General features: G+C 36.4%; 1 protein-coding gene across 1 annotated transcript in view; it reads left to right on the forward strand.

The window, feature by feature from the left end:
• The window catches only part of ATRNL1 (attractin like 1), a 794298-nt gene that overhangs the window by 351799 nt on the left and 425076 nt on the right, over nt 1-17423 (forward strand). Inside the window, exon 26 of the mRNA XM_040255081.1 lies at nt 13247-13325. Within this exon, the coding sequence (XP_040111015.1) occupies nt 13247-13325 (79 nt within the window). The remainder of the gene's footprint in view (nt 1-13246; nt 13326-17423) is intronic.

Consider the following 17423-nt stretch of genomic DNA (forward strand, 5'->3'; position numbering starts at 1 on the left):
TTATTGACTATGCCAAAGCCTTTGACTGTGTGGATCCCAATAAACTGGAAAATTCTGAAAGAGATGGGAATACCAGACCACCTGACCTGCCTCTTGAGAAAGCTGTATGCAGGCCGACTAAGGTCCGTCTAGTCGAGGCTATGTTGTTTCCTGTGGTCGTGTATGGATGTGAGAGTTGGACTGTGAAGAAGGCTGAGCGCCGAAGAATTGATGCTTTTGAAGTGTGGTGTTGGAGAAGACTCTTGAGAGTCCCTTGGACTGCAAGGAGATCCAGCCAGTCCATTCTGAAGGAGATCAGCCCTGGGATTTCTTTGGAAGGAATGATGCTGAAGCTGAAACTCCAGTACTTTGGCCACCTCATGTGAAGAGTTGACTCATTGGAAAAGACTCTGATGGTGGGAGGTTTTGGGGGCAGGAGGAGAAGGGGATGACAAAGGATGAGATAGCTGGATGGCATCACTGACTGGATGGACGTGAATCTGAGTGAGCCCTGGGAGTTGGTGATGGACAAGGAGGCCTGGCGTGCTGCGATTCATGGGGTCGCAAACAGTCAGACACGACTGAGCGACTGAACTGAACTGAACTGATCAGGTGGCCAAAGTATTGGAGCTTCAGTTTCAGCATCAGTCTTTCAAATGAATATTCAGTGCTGATTTCCTTTCAGATTGATTGGTTTGATCTCCTTGCTTTCCAAGGGGACTTTTAAGTGTCTTCTCAAACACCACAGTTCAAAGGGATCAATTCTTCGGCACTCAGCCTTTTTTTATGGTCCAGCTCTCATATCCATACATGACTACTGGGAAAACCATGGCTTTGACTATATGGACCTTTGTTGACTATATACGTCAAATGTTGTAGTGGTCATGGAACTGTAAACATTTCTTGTAGTCTAGAAGTTGGTGCAGCAACTTTGAAAATAATTTGACTATATTGTACAGTTGAGTTTACACATCCTCTGTTGATCCAGCTATTCCATTCCATCAAAGGTCACATTAAACACATTTATAGTAGTGTGTTTCAAACACCTAAAACCTTGGGATAACCCAAATACTTAATACTAATAGAATATGGAACAATGAGAAAGAACAGATTAGTCCTCAAAGAACAACATGGATGGCATTCATCAACAAAGTGTTGAACAAAAGAAGCTAGAAATAAAATATTTTAAGGTTACATTTGTATAAAGTTCAGAAATGGGCAGAAACAAACTGTGGTGCTAAAAAGTTTTATGATAGTGACCTATGAGGAAGAGGGGATGGGTAAAGTACTGTTTCTTTATTGGGATGGTTGCTTGTGAACGTGCTAAGTCACTTCAGTCATGTTGGACTCTTTGCGAGCCTAAGGACTATAGCCTGCCAGGCTCCTCTGTCCTTGGGATTCTCCAGGCAAGAATGCTGGAGTGAGTTGCCGTGCCATCCTCCAGGGTAACTTCCCTGCCCAGAGGTGGAACCCATGTCTCTTATGTCCTCTGCATTGACAGGCGGGTTCTTTTTACCACTAGTGCCACCTGGGAAGCCCCAGGTGGTGGTTACATGGGTATGTTTTCTTTGGGATAATTCATTGAGCTGTGGATTTATCATTTCTCCCTGTGTGGTGTGCATTAATGTTTTAGGAAAACTGTTTAAAAACAGTGTTTATTTCTTTTAAAGTATTTAGAACATTTTGTATTTGAAAGTTTTTATCCTATCTACAAGGTTTCAAAAGGTGTGCTTTAAATAAACATTGAGTGTAGAAAAGAATCCTGTATACGTTGACCTTTATAATTTATGTGTAAGTTTGTAAGATTAAGGTGTTATCCACGTATATGATTTGTAATAGGAGGAGTTAACCAGGAACGTCTTCCTTATGATATGTTGCTTGCTTTTTTAATAGTTTGACAGTGAGGCTTCAGAGCACTCTATTTTCTGTAAAATATTTCAAGAAAGGAATGTATAGTTAACAAATGTGCTCTGTAGATTTTTAAGTCTGTTAGCAATTTTGAGGGGTTCATTTTGATATTTTTCTACAAATTTTTCATAAATGATATCTGTAGTAGATTTTATGGATTCTTTCCCAACTTCATTTAATTCCTTCCACATGGCTGTGTAGTGATGATTCAATTTGGGAGGAATTGATCTCCCACTAGCATCATGGGTGGGCTAAAGCCAGTAAGTTCATAGCCTTCAGTTCACCAAATGATTGAGGAATATTGGGTGTGCATGATTGTATGTGATGTAAATCTGGAACTGCTACATTCATTTTTTTTTTATCTAAGAGGAAAACATGCCTGAGAATTAAGCTGATGCACAACAGAGTATGTAGCTCAGAAAACAGAGAGAAATGTAGCCAAAGCCTTGACCAGAACAGCCCTGCAAATTGTTCTTTTTCACTTTGAGGAGGGTCTGTTCAGACTCCTGTAAGCAACTAACACAGGCTGAGTGACTGTAACAACAGAAATTTTATAATTTCAGAGTTTTGGAGACTGGGAAGTCAGATCTGAGTGCCAGCATGACTGGCTTCTGGTGAGAGCTTTCTTCTTGGCCTGCAGATGACTGCCTTCTTGGTGTGTGTTCTTCTGGCCTTTTTCTTGGTACGAGTACTTGGAGAGAGAGCACGAGCTCTATGATGTCTTTTGATATGAGGGCACTGATTCTGGTGTCTCAGGGCTCCACCATTATGACTGCATTTAACCTGAGTCACTTGGGGCTTCCCGGGTGGCACTAGTGGTAAAGGTACCCACCTGCCAATGCAGGAGACATAAGAGAAGCTGGTTCGATCCCTGGGTCTGGAAGATCCCCTGGAAGAGGGCCTGGCAACCCACTCCCGTATTCTTGCCTGGAGAATCCCATGGACAGAGGATCCTGTTGAGCTACAGTCCATAGGGTCGCAAAGAGTTGGACATGACTGAAGCGACTTAGCAGGCATGCACAGCCTTAGTTACATCCAAAAGTTCTTCCTTCTAAATATAATCACATTGGGGTTTAGGGCTTCAACATACAGATTTGGGAGGAGTATTTGTAGCATTTTGCCTCTAGCCCCCTAGGTCATGTCCTTTTTGCATGCTAAGTACATTTATTCAATCCCAGCAACCCACAAAGGCTTCACTCATTCCAGAATCGACACTAAAGTCTAAAGTCTCATCGAAATATCATCTAAATCAAATCTGGGTGAGATTGGGGGGTATCATTTAACCTCGGGCAAAATTCCTCTTTAGTCATGAGCCTGTGATACCAGGCCAGTTATATTATTCCAAAATACCATGGTGGGATAGGCACGGAATAGATATTCCCATTTCAACAGGGAGAAAAGTAAAGGAAGTAAGGCATGATGGGTCCAAAGTAAGTCTAAACCCTAGCAAGACTAGCTCCATCAGACCTTAAAGATTTGAGAATACTCCTCGTTGGTTCAGTGTTCTACCTGCAGGCCCCCTGAGGGGGCAGTGTCACCCCCATAGCTCTATGGAGTAGCCCTGCTGCTGTAGCTTGACGAGCTGACCCTGGTGCTACCACAGTGGCTACAGCCTTGGCCCCAAGGCCCTTGGTGGTGGCATCCTGGTCCTGCAAAACCAGGCTCCACACTCTGAAACTGAGGAGCAACCATTCTTGTCCCCTGGACCTGTGGTGTGAGTAGGAGCCCTAAAGATCTCTGATTCACCTTTGGAGTCATTCTTCCCTTTTCTTAAAGGATAAAGCATTTTCCCAGCTGAACAGCCTTATGTTCCCATCCTACAGAATCAAAGAAACCTTACCACCTTCTTTCATTCCATCTTGTTTTCTCTGTTTCCTTTAAACTCATGGTATCTCCCTTGGTATTATCACTTCTCTTTTCCTGACTTACGCTGAAATGGCTGATTAATTCCATGAGTGACACCCATGATGTTTTTATAAAATGGTTCTTCAGCCACACTCTTAGTGTTCTCTTCAGAACAAGCTCCCCCCCCCACTTTTTTTTGCCATATAGATAGACTGAAAATTTTCAAACTCTCCAAATTCTGGTTCTCTTTTGCTTTATTAATTCCTACTTCAATTCATCTCTCTCCTCTTGAGTTTATCTGTGAGCAATAAGGAGGACCAAAGCTACATCTTCAATACTTTGGAAGCTCCTATGCTAAATACTCAATTTCAATGCTTTCAAGTTCTACCTTCCACAAAACTCTAGAACAAAGTTCAGCCAAGTTCTTTGCCATTTTATAACAAAAATGACCTTTTCTCTATTTTCCAATAACCTATTGCTTGTTTGCATCTGAAACTGTACCAGAATGGCCTTCAATGTGCTTATGAATATCAGCATTCTGGTCTTGATTATTTATATGTTCTCTAAGAAATGGAAGCTTTCTTTCTAGCTTTCCTGTTTTTTTGTTTGTTTGTTTTTTGAGCTTACATCATACTTGGCTTTAATGTCTGTTTCTATCAATGGTCCTTTCATAGCAATCAAAGCTTTTTCCAGAATACACCTCAAAATCCCCCCAGCTGCTACCCATTACCCACTTCCAAAGCTGTTTCTGTATTTGTAGATATTTGATCCCAAAATCTGTCTTAGTCAGCTCATGCTGCTGTAACAAGCATGAAACTGAATGCAAACAACAGAAATCTGTTATCTCAGAGTTCTGGAAGCCAGCAAGTCCCAGGTTGGGTTGCCGGCATAGCTGGTTTTTGATGTGGGGCACTTACTGGCTTTCAGATGGCCACTTTCTCCCTGGATGCTCCTTGGCCTTTCCTCAGTGTGTACCCATGGGAAGAGGGAGAGACGGGCAGGGGGGCAGTAAAGGGAGAGGGAGAAAGTATGGGAGTAAAAACACTCTCTCGAGTCTCTTCTTACAGGAAGACTAATCCTATTGCATCTGGTTCCCTTGCTTATGACTTTATTTAACCTAATTAGCTCCTGAATCCCCTGTCTCCAAATATAGTCACATTGGGTGTTAGGGCTTCGAAAATATGAATTTGGGGAGAAAATAATTCAGTTCATAGGAGGCAGTGTAAAATCTGTTTAATTCCAAGACCGTTTCTCCCATTTTGTGTTAGTTTGTGTTACTTGTATTTGAAATCATCTTAACTGACAGTGCTTCTAAAGTGTAGTTAACTCTTGCTTATCAACCCTCAAAAAAGTTTGTAGCAATTTATGCGGTGAACATATTGCTTCTCCAATTTCACCCCCTAGGCTTTGCTGGGTTTTCATCTTTGCAAATATGATGATGGAAACAAGCAATTTTTTAAAAAATATGCAGATGTATTGCATTCTAAGTTGATAATTTACTTTGTGGACATTTCAGTTGGTTAAGACAAAAATATCCTTCAAGTATTAGGAAGGTGTTTTTAAAAGCTTTAAAATATATTTTCTGCAATAGTAGTAATTAAGTAAATGAGTTTTTATAATATTATGTTTCTGTATTTCAAAACAATTCCCTAGTTTGTACATTTTTTTCAGAGAAATAAAAGCATCTTTTAAAAAATGTATTTAAGACAAATTTTATGATCACTTAACCTAAATTTCTATAAAATCTTGACAATATTATCTCTTTTTGCATTTGGCTGACTAGATTACCACTAGAGAGTATTTCTTTGTCACTAAAACCCTGCTTTACAATATAACCTTACATCACACCATGTTACTTTTCTTGAATTCTTTTTAATTTTCCCTAAATGAGAGTATCTAATGACTTCCTTATTTTTTCACATTAAGAATTTTTTCCATAATGACCATTTTATGAAGGCTCAAATCAAATTATTGAAAAATCTCTCCCAGAGTTCCTATCTTTCCTTTTTTTTTTTTAAATCCCTGTAGCTTATACATTTGCTTTTAAGAGTTTCTTTTCTTTTCTGTTTTTCCTGTTTCCATTGGGAGGATTTTTTGAAGGGTGTTTAATAGTTCCCATCTTCTAGACTATTATACAGCAGGCTTTAAAAAAAAAAAAAAAAAGACAGCCCAGTTACCTCCTGTACCCCTGCCCCACTCTGTGATACCTATACCAAGGAACAATCCAAGCTATTGTAAAATACAATAGAAAAAAAGATAAGAAAGACAGCAGCAAAACTAATTTTTATCTGACAAACTTGCTGCAGTATTAGATTAAAGGATGTTTGATGTTGCCCATTAAGACCTTTGACCTAAGAAATATATTAGGGAAAAGCTAATTGGAGCAGATAAACCCAGAATCTTAGTCACTTTAGATAATACAAAGTTCATGTATCACTCACTTAAAGTTCAGTGTGCAAAAGGGAACAGGTGGAAGGGGCAGAGTGGTATGTAGGGCACTGTGCCGCCAGTGAAATTAGACTGATGAAAATGTCATTCTTCAGGCTTCCAGGATTGTCAGTAGATACTGGCATTTTCTAACAGTCACAAAAGGATGAGTGTAACATTTCAATTATGCTGTCTAAGTTAAGTGTTTTCATTTATTTGTTTGCCTTTTAATAAAGTGAATAACAGCTTCCCTGGTAGCTCAGACGGTAAAGCATCTACCTACAATGCGGGACACCGGGTTCGATCCCTGGGTCAGGAAGATCCCCTGGAGAAGGAAGTGGCACCCCACTCCAGTACTCTTGCCTGGAAAATCCCATGGACCGAGGAGCCTGGTAGGCTACAGTCCATGGGGTCTCAAAGAGTCAGACACGACTGAGCAACTTCACTTTAATAAAGTGAAAGTCCTTAATTAATTGGATTTTATTTTATGTAGATTTTTAATAAGAAATGTAAGTTTTATTTGCTGTGTAGTTTAGTAGAAATAAAAAAGCTTTATGAAGTATTTACTTTGCCATAAGGATAATAATGCCAAAAAAGGCATTCAGTTTCAGAAAAAAACGATAAGATTTTCAAATCAATTAACCAGTTTTATTCAGTTAGTAAAGGTTTAATGATAACTACTATATGCCAGGAATTGAGATATATTTTTATTGAATTTTTAATATTTATTGGAGGTTATTAGAATATTAGAAGAAAATTTGCTTAAGCTATTTATAGATTTTGCCAATTTCTCATCAGGATAATCTCTGTTTACATTTTATTACCAATCTAGTATGAATTAACATAGATAACATGTAGACCCCTAAAGTGTATATCCCCTCTTCTCAAGGAGAAAAAATCATTAAAACTGAAAATTTTTATACTGGCTTTCTGTATCGTTACAAAAGTAACACTCTTTACCTGTGTCATGAAATTTAGGTCAGAAAGATTAAGTTCCAAATGGAGAAATTTGATAAGTCTTTACTGTCCTAAACTGAACCTTGATCATGTCACTATTTTGGAGGGGAGGATACTGTGAATTACTGATTATCAAATATGAATACTTTTTATTGGTATTTAGGTTGTGTTTAATCATTAAATGTGAATGGATTTTGGTGCTTATACTATTGCCTACTACTGCAGACATTGTGAGAGAAACAGTTGGCAAGATGTGATGTCCGACTGAGTATAAAGGATGATAAAATTGAATGTGTTTTGACATTTTAGCTGGAAAATAATAGACAAGGCAACATAAAGGAGAGGACTTGCAATTTAAGACTTTGATAACTTTGGCAATTTACATAAACACTTCATGACCTCAACCTTCTCATCTTTAAAATGAATATATATCATGTGTGATTGTGGTAATGAAAGAATTAATGCATGTGAAACATGTCATGCAGTTCTTGGTACATATTATTCAGTAGATGTTAGTTCCTTTAATTATGAATGTTATTCTTGAGTTCAGTTTGTATATGGCAGATTTATCTCTTCTGTTAAAATTCTTATAGGGTAGGACTTAAATTCAGATAAATGGATCCTTAGATTATATATAAATTATCAATTCTCAGGACCATATTTCAACAGTTTCATGTTAACCTGGAAATAACATGGGAAGTGTAACTGCTGTGCCAGTAATTCAGACTAGAACAGGGTTTAACACTGTTGGCAGCTTGGGCTGGGGAAAATCTTTGTGATCAGGAGGTGGACTGGTCTCTCTATTGTAGCATATTTATCAGCATCCACTTGTGTCCACCAAGTGTTGACAACCAAAACCATCTCCATCCACTGTCAAATGTGCCCTGGAAGGCAAAACTCTCCTGATTGATAACCACTGGGCTAGAGGAATCATGTGAGTGTCTTCAACTATATAAAGAAGTATTAGCATATAGAAGAAGGAAATATAGCATATAGACTGATTCAGTGTAACCCAGAGACAGAAGCAGCACTGATTAATTAAACTTAGAAAGGTTAATAGAAAACTTTATAGTGTGATGCCGGGGTCTAGCCCTAGTGGATCCAGGGAATTTGAAGCGGGGACGGAGTCAGCGAAGAAAGACTTATTTACTCAGAGATATAAAGAGAGACTAGGAAAGAATAGTGTAGTAGGAAAATTAGTGGAGAAAAGAGGCTGAATAACTTGGTTTATGCAGAGAACCAATAAAGTTCCAAGACAAGGAACCTGCACCATCTACGTAGGCCACCGGTGCCTGCTTGAATAGCAGAGGGTGCCCCACCTTGGGCTCCCTCTCGTGTGGGTCTTAGAAGCCAGGGCAAATAAGTAGACATGGTGAGCCTCCACGCTCTAGATGGGAATTCAGCCAGAAAAGGGAGAAAAGAACGACATGGGAGAGCCAAGCATCGGTGCCAGACCCACAACTTTATTTTCAAAGCAGCTTATATACCCCAAGTTGTACATAAAGAAATAATGGAATATGCAGAGTTATGCAGGGGCAGCAGTCCTGACCCTTATTGAAACCAGGCTTTCTTTTTGCATACCTTCCCGTATACAAAAGGTCTCAGGTGGTTTACATTATCTTCTGGCCAAGAGGCCTGTTAACATTTTTATGGCTCTTTTCCTAGATAAATGTCTATCAACCAGAAAACTCTTCTTACCTTGAAGTGTTTTTTCTTTAATCTGCATCACCCTCAAAATACTAAATAAAGTTACATTCCTGTAGAACAAAGGTGCAGTGGGTTATAACAAAGAAAGTACTTAACTCAAAGATCTAATGTTGCTAATACCAAGGCTACTACCTGTTTTTTCTATATACCAACTATATCTACAAATAAAAGATATGAAAATTTGGCAGCAGGTATTGGCTCAACAAATGAAACCCTTAATCAGTCCTATTCTAAATGATTTTGACTCCTCGGAAGCCCCTACATACCTAGGATGTTTTAAGCTTCCTGTGCCTCTCACGGTCGGGAGGCTGCAAACAATCACATGCGCAGCTTTAAGAGTCCGGCAGGCAGGCTAGAAAGCCATCAGAGGGGTTTTTGTATTGAAACACTCTTATTATGCCCAGGAACTTATTATCTAAAAGCTCTAAATTAACTTTTTCCAGAAAAAGGTGGTGGGGGGACAGCCCCCTGTTAATGTCAGAAGAGTAGGTGGAACGCATAACACAGTAAAGCAGGCAGACTCTGATTTTGGGGCAAATGCACGAGCAAATCCAGTGAGGCTCCCTTAAGGCCCAACTCGCCTTTGCCTGTCGGGCCCCTTAACCTCATGACCTTTGCCACAGACGGGACTCCTCGTGCTGGCTCCCGGCAGTGTGAGCTATTATGTTAAAAATAAAGTGCACTAACATGAGTCAGCATCTTCTTAGCTACGAATATTTAATTAGGCTCTGGGGTTCTGCTGGGAATTTCTTTCCTGGGTAGGAGTCTGAAATAAATAATCTTATTCAGTTTAGTTCAGTCTTTCAGTTGTGTCCGACTTCTTTGCGAATCCATGAACTGCAGCACGTCAGGCCTTCCTGTCCATCACCAACTCCCGGAGTTCACCCAAACTCATGTCCATCAAGTTGGTGATGCCATCCAGCCATCTCATCCTCTGTCGTCCCCTTCTCCTCCTGCCCCCAATCCCTCCCAGCATCAGAGTCTTTTCCAATGAGTCAACTCTTGGCATGAGGTAGCCAAAGTACTAGAGTTTCAGCTTTAGCACCATTCCTTCCAAAGAACACCCAGAACCAATCTCCTTTAGAATGAACTGGTTGGATCTCCTTGCAGTCCAGGGGACTCTCAAGAGTCTTCTCCAACACCATAGTTCAAAAGCATCAATACTTCTGCGCTCAGCTTTCTTCACAGTCCAACTCTCACATCCATACATGACCACAGGAAAAATCACAGCCTTGACTAGACGGACCTTTGTTGACAAAGTAATGTCGCTACTTTTTAATATGCTGTCTAGTTTGGTCATAACTTTCCTGCCAAGGAATAAATGTCTTTTATTTTCATGGCTGCAGTCACCATCTGCAGTGATTTTGGAGCCCCCCAAAATAAAGTCTGACACTGTTCCCACTGTTTCCCTATCTATTTCCCATGAAGTGATGGGACCAGATGCCATGATCTTCGTTTTCTGAATGTTGAACTTTAAGCCAACTTTTTCACTTTCCTCTTTCACTTTCATCAAAAGGCTTTTTAGTTCCTCTTCAGTTTCTGCCATAAGGGTGATGTCATCTGAATATCTGAGGTTATTGAGATTTCTCCCAGCAATCTTGATTCCAGCTTGTGCTTCTTCCAGCACAGTGTTTCTCATGATGTACTCTGCATATAATTTAAATATGCAGGGTCACAATAGACAGCCTTGATGTATTCGTTTTCCTATTTGGAACCAGTCTGTTGTTCCATGTCCAGTTCTAACAGTTGCTTCCTGGCCTGCATATAGGTTTCTCAAGAGGCAGGTCAGGCATCTCTTTCAGAATTTTCTGCAGTTTCTTGTGATCCACACAGTCAAAGGCTTTGGCATAGCCAATAAAGCAGAAATAGATGTTTTTCTGGAACTCTCTTGCTTTTTCCATGCTCCAGCAGATGTTGGCAATTTGATCTCTGGTTCCTCTGCCTTTTCTAAAACCATAGGTCTCTTCTACTGATAAGATGCTCTCACTTTAGCAGGTTTAATGACTTCTATTTGGTAATGATTCCAATTGAGGTCTCTGTTGAAGCCATGAGAGTAACTGACCTCTTTCTCTGAGAGCAAGAGTGGATAGCAACATGGTTCTGTGCATAAAATTTCAGGGATGTCCATAGTTTAAATCAAGGAATCTGGAATGCAGTCTACCTTCGTTGACCCCATAGTGTGTCAAGAAGGATGAAAGGAAGCCAAGAAAATAAAGTTTTCAGAAGGAAAAGAATGGATGGTTGGTATTGTCAATTAAGAAGTAAAAGTCATTTGATAGAGAAAAAGACTAGTTTATTTAATTTTTAAAAAGTGAGGAAAATAGTCACTAAAATGTTGCATACTGTGGTAACGTTAATTATCAATACTAACAGTTTTATCAGTATAAAAATTAGATACCAACTTAATAAGACACTAAATAAGACTAGGTTATTAGAAGATTGACATGGCAGTGGCTATGTGGACCACTTGCTCAGTCAACTAGAGAAAGCTTCAGGATTAATCAAATAGGGTTATTGCTTTTTATTTTTTAGGAGATGTGGGACTTGAGCACTTCTGAAAAAACGAATTTAGACAAAGCAAATGAGTTTATAAATATTTGGGAGAAAGACAGTTATGTAAAAACCAGAAAGGCACCTTGGTGGTTGATCCTGGGGAATATGTAAAACAACTGGTTGTGAGATAGTGTGCAAGCTCAGCGTTCCAGCAGGTGGGGAGGAAAGAGTTTGAGGCTCACATGGCTCATTTTGAATTTTTGCTGTCTCACTTAAACTCTGTATGACTGTAAGCAGCTTACTTTGAACTTCTCTGAGCATTGGATTGTACTTTTCTGAAATGAGAATAGTATATCCTATCTGGAAATGTTCTTAAAACAGTGTGGCATACGTAGCACTTATCTGGAATGTGTTCCTACTCAGTGTATCGGTGCTGGAGTTGTGTTTGTCATCATCACTGAAAGATATTCGAAGATCTCTAAGTGAGGCAAGGAGAAAAAAATATACTTAAGGAGAAAAAATATATTTAAGGATTTGACAAGAGAAGAAGGTGTCAACATTTACACTGCTTATGAGTGAATCAATTGATGAATACAACAATTATCATTTAGGAGTGAAGACCAGGTTTTTTTTTTGTAATGACCAGTGGCCAGTGAATTTGTAGTGGCCCTAGTCCACTCACTTCTGGGTCTTTTGATAGCATAATCGTTGACCACAGAGCAAAGGAAGAGAAAAGAAGCAGTAATGTATGGCTGGGGTTGATTAATCATATTCACATAAATCTGTTATTTTGAGATTTATCAGTCTCAAAGTACTGCTAAAAATGTATATTCACCATTATCATTGTCTGTGGCATATTATACTTCATACGTATTGACCACATGTATATACATCGTAACTGAATTATTTCTTAATTTACACATTGGCATATACAGGGATTCTCAACTTCAGTACAACTGATGGTTTGGATTGAATAATTCTTTGTCACTGGGGGCAGTCCTGTGCTTTTCAGGATACTTAGTAGCATCCCTGGCTGTACTCACTAGAGTCTAGTTGTACTTCTCTCCCACTGTGATAATCAGACATGTATTTTGTTGTTCAGTTGGTAAGTCGTGTCCAACTCTTTGCGATCCCGTGGACGATAGCACGCGAGGCTCCCATGTCCTTCACCATCTCCTGGAGTTTGCTCAAACTCGTGTCCGTTGAGTTGGTGATGCCATCCAACCATCTCATCCTCTGCTGTCCCCTTATCATCCTGCCCTCAATCTTTTCTAGTAGCAGGGTCTTTTCCAGTGAGTCAGTTCTTCATATCAGGTGGCCAAAAAATTGGAGCTTCAGCTTCAGCATCAGTCCTTTCAATGAATATTCAGGACTGATTTCCTTTAGGATTGAGTGGTTTGATCTGGCTGTCAGAGTCTTCTCCAAAACTGCAGTTCAAAAGCAATATGTATCTAGACGTTTTTAAATGTCCCAGGTCTGGGGCAGTGGCAGAGGGGAAAGGGCTAGATCACCTTCAGTTCAAAACTATAGGAATATTCTCAGATATAAGATAGTTGCTGATAATTTAAGATGAATAAATGTGTGATCTTTAAATTTATAAAATTGCCAGAATTTATGACTCGTAGCACTTCTAGATAGATTTATTGCTGTGTAAAACCAACAGAATTTTAAAGTTACATTCCTTCTGACAGAGAAAATCTGAGAGATAGATTATACTATATCTCAAGGAGTATAAATAATTTTTTCTACCTGTATACTTTGATTTTACTTGAGAATGTTTTAAAAATTTCTAATGTACCCTTTTTTTCTTGAATATTTACCAAGGCAAAGTGATTACTTAATTATTTTAAAATATTCTACATATTCTTTTATTATTTCACAATATAGTACAAGTGTTTAAAGGAAAATTTATTTGTGTTTTATTTTCTAGTTGTTTTTTATCTTTATTATTGGTGGCTGCTGTGGTATGGAAGATCAAGCAAACATGTTGGGCTTCTCGGCGGAGAGAGGTAATAGTAATATTTACGTAATGTTTCGTTTAAAGATTCAGACAAACATATGGATCTCTAGTGCTTAATTGACATGCTCCTTTCAAATAGAGTTTTTTAAATCAATTTCATTTATTAAGATTGAACAACTCAATCTAGCATTGTTTAAGCTTTAGACCAAAATTTGCCACTTTCATTTTAAATGCATATCTGTAGAAGCATTGTTGAGTTGAAAGCAGTTTTTTTTAAATAGTGTTAGAATTTATAGTGAATACAAATATTAGTTTTATTGATTAAATAACCTTCAATCACTTTAATTTAGGTAATTATATTATAAAAAATAATTTATTTTTATAACTCTTCCAATTTAAAGGAATATTCTGGGCAATAAATATTAATTTTTTGGTTGGTATCTCATAGAATTTTTTGATAATCAAATTTTTTCCATTTCAAGGGTATCTGATAATCCAAGTATGTCTGTATTGCCTCTCAATATGATACATTACTATAGCAGAATTAATCATGTGTATCTGTTATAATCTTAAAATTGATAAAAAATGTAATAGTCTTACAGAACAACAGCTTATGATATAAATATATTATACAAATATAGTTTCTTAACTTTGTATATATTAGTTAATTGAAAAGAGCAAAGAAATAATATGAGGACCCCATGTGTACAGTAGATTTATTGTTCTATGCTTTATATAATGGAAAAGCAAGTTTCTGTTTTTATTAATATTATTTTAGTCTGTTACTATTAATATTAGTATTATTAGCATTTTATTTGCTATTGCATTGCCCAGTATATTTTTATATGTTTAATTTTGTGCAGGGATATATAGCAAAGATATAATTGCTTACATACTTATTTTCACATATTAAAAGGTTATATTTAAAAACAATCCAGAATATTCCAAACTATAGGATTAGTAAATAATATGAGTTCTTCTTAATTATTCTGTTTTCAAATATCCAGTGCCTACCTATGTTTGCAAACTTGAAACCACTTCCCTGCATATAATCCTAATTCCCTCCACCTTTCTGATTTTCTGCAAATGGTCAGTACAATGTCAGTGACAATTTACTTGGTATGATGCAATGATAAAAAGTAATCCAATTTAAAAGGGGTTTTTAAAGTGTAAATATATAAATATTTTGCAAAAAGAGTTCTGTGTAGAAATCAAAAATCTTCTACACATGCTAGGCAATTTGTTAAGGTAAAAGTATAGATTCAGGAAAGCTAAAACAAATGAAAAACAAATGAAGCAGTTTGAAGACCTTCCATAATGGGAGAGAAAAAGGGACATTTTATGCCTCTATTCATTAAAAAAGAGGAGTAATCAGGGAGACTGGCTTCATTAGCAGTGTTTAAGTATCTCATTTCTATACTTTATAAAATATAAGTATATAAATATAGCATTGTGGAAAGATCATTGTACAACTCTGCCATTAACTAGCTGGGTGAGTGGTCTAATTGAATTTGCTTTCCTCTCAAGAGATTGTATTGCACTATATAGCTTAATCTCAGTTAGAGGTTCCTAGAACTGTAGGAATGTTTATATTTAATGACTAAAGTTTATAAGCTATTAAATATTTGAGAAAAATGTTGAGAATTGTTCATTTAATTATGAAACTTTCACAATTTTCAAAATGACAAATTATTTTTGGTTAAGCTATGACCTCAGTATAGTAATATTTACTGCATATTATTGGATGCTCCAGCAAACTGAGGTTACTTTAATTTTTAAAATACAGATATATAAAGATTGTTAAAATTGTAAATAAAAATATACAAATATATTTAATTTTTGACTGGCAGTCAAAAATCTTTCAAAGTATGCATTGCACATTTGAGAATGAAGGAAAACTAGGAAGGGTGAACTTGGTTAGGGACCTCTGGACCTGTTCTGATCTATGGTTCTAAATGTTATTGTGTCTTCTTGATAATCTGCAATTTAATGTCCTTCTTTCCAAATCTTCTAGGTAATGAGTCTTTTTAGAGTATAATAATATTTGCATTTAATTTTCTACCTCTACGAAAATTTAAAAGTCTGTCCTGTTGAAGGGTCATGTCATGTTACAATATCATATGTTAAGAAATATTATGAGGAATTTTATCATTTATAATTTTATTGTCTTTTAAATGTAAAATTCCAAATGTCTTAGAAACCACTCATATGCTGATGTCCAAGGTAAAGATGACATTATTTTGATGACTACCAGACATCTACTTAATTAGTAATTTTTGAATTATTAAAAGATTGTCATTTTGGTTTTAGAGACCCAAAGACTTTTAACTACACAGTGGTAACAAATGTGGTAATTCCATTTATAGACTTTCTGTAAATAGAGGTTAAAATATATTTTTATCTGTCTTTATTCAGTCATACCTAATAGATTAACACTAACATTCAAAGACCTCAATATTTTTTCTTTATATGGAGATGTTGCTTTCTCTAAAGCGTTAAGACTTCAGTTATTATAAACTGCAAAGGATCCCTGTGAACAGTAGAATGACAATTTATCTGCAACAGTAAATGAAGGTCATTTAAAAGATTCTTCCTTTATAGTATTTCTATAATTTTGTTACAGAAATTGTGTTATTTGATTGTCTAAATATAAGGACTGTTTAAAAATGAGTATTATCTTTGAATATTTAAAAAATATATTGTGTTAATTAAATGAGACATACTCCTGTTTTATTTTTAGCTATTTGAAACTTTGGGTCTCATAAACACACACATAGAATTTTGTGTTGTAATTTTAATATCAGAAGCCCATTAATAATTTCCTGCCTTCAAATAATACCTGTTGGAATTCAGGGGCTCTTAAAAACACAAACATGAAACTATAAAGGACTTTAATTTTAATGTTACTTCTTCATATAAGAGCTCAAAACTCATTTCTGTGACAACTCTATTAAAAACATGAAACTTTTGTGTGTATGTGTATGTGGGGGTGCTATACTAGTGAATGGATACAGTAAGTAGATATGGATCAGTGGAAATAGTATTAGATATGAGAAGAATTAGTTCATTTTTATAGCTTATGCTTGTTACATAGGTCTTGAAAACCTTCATTTTCAGCGGCATATTTAATTTTAGATAGTCATTACATTACAAAAACATTTGTTAGAACCAAGTATATGTTAAAAGGAGACTTTTAAAATAGTATTGCTGTACTTAATAAGTTTCTTGCTTAAACTGAAATTGGAGATTTTAATAGGTATCAAAAGGCACACACTCATTAAAATGTTATGATTACTCCTTGCAATAAAGAAATCTACTCTTATTTTTGACTAACATAAGTGAAACTATTGTGCATATCTTAATAGTTAGAAGAAGTTAATTTTTTCAGTTGACACATTTATTCCCATTTATTTTGGGTGGTTTAACTGTATTATGCCTCCATTAAAATCTAACTGAAATATCTATGGAATAATAGATCCCGTAAGCAAAGGTAAGGTTATGTTTAATCAACTTCATATTTCTAGTGGGTTTGTGTATGTGATTACCTGTCTATACCAGGAGCTTTTATTTCTTTAATTCTCTTTACTGTTCTTTAAAGGATAAAACATATTATTATAGATCATTATCACATTATTTGTTTTATAGAATTTCTTGGTACTTTAAGAATTTGCATTTTACTTTTAATAGTCAAAGATTCCAGTATCTAGATAAAGCTTTCCATGAAACATGTTCCTTTGTCCAAAAAGCAATAAGTTTTAAAATCGTTATTAAATAATGAGCTCATGTAATATCTATCTATACAGTTAATGGCCTTAGTATTACCTTACATTTGCTTAACACTATGATACAAATCAATCATTATTTGAGGTAACAGAAAGAAAGACCATTGCCTATTAATTATGGTTCTCTTGCCACTAAGAGTATTTGTTTTATACTTATTCAAAGGACTCTTAAGTAATTACTTAGATACAGATTTTATTATATATCATCACAAAATAAATTGGTTAAGCTATTACCAAAACTTGTTCACATTCATAGTTCAGTTTTTCATAAATCACTTTTTGACTTAAGAAAAAATGTTTTGTTTATTTCACATAATATTATTGACTAGAATAATCAAGTTTGTGTCTGTACAAGCAATGACAAC

This window comes from Oryx dammah, unplaced genomic scaffold (genome assembly GCF_014754425.2).
Source record: "Oryx dammah isolate SB20612 unplaced genomic scaffold, SCBI_Odam_1.1 HiC_scaffold_14, whole genome shotgun sequence".
Taxonomy (NCBI): Eukaryota; Metazoa; Chordata; class Mammalia; order Artiodactyla; family Bovidae; genus Oryx; species Oryx dammah.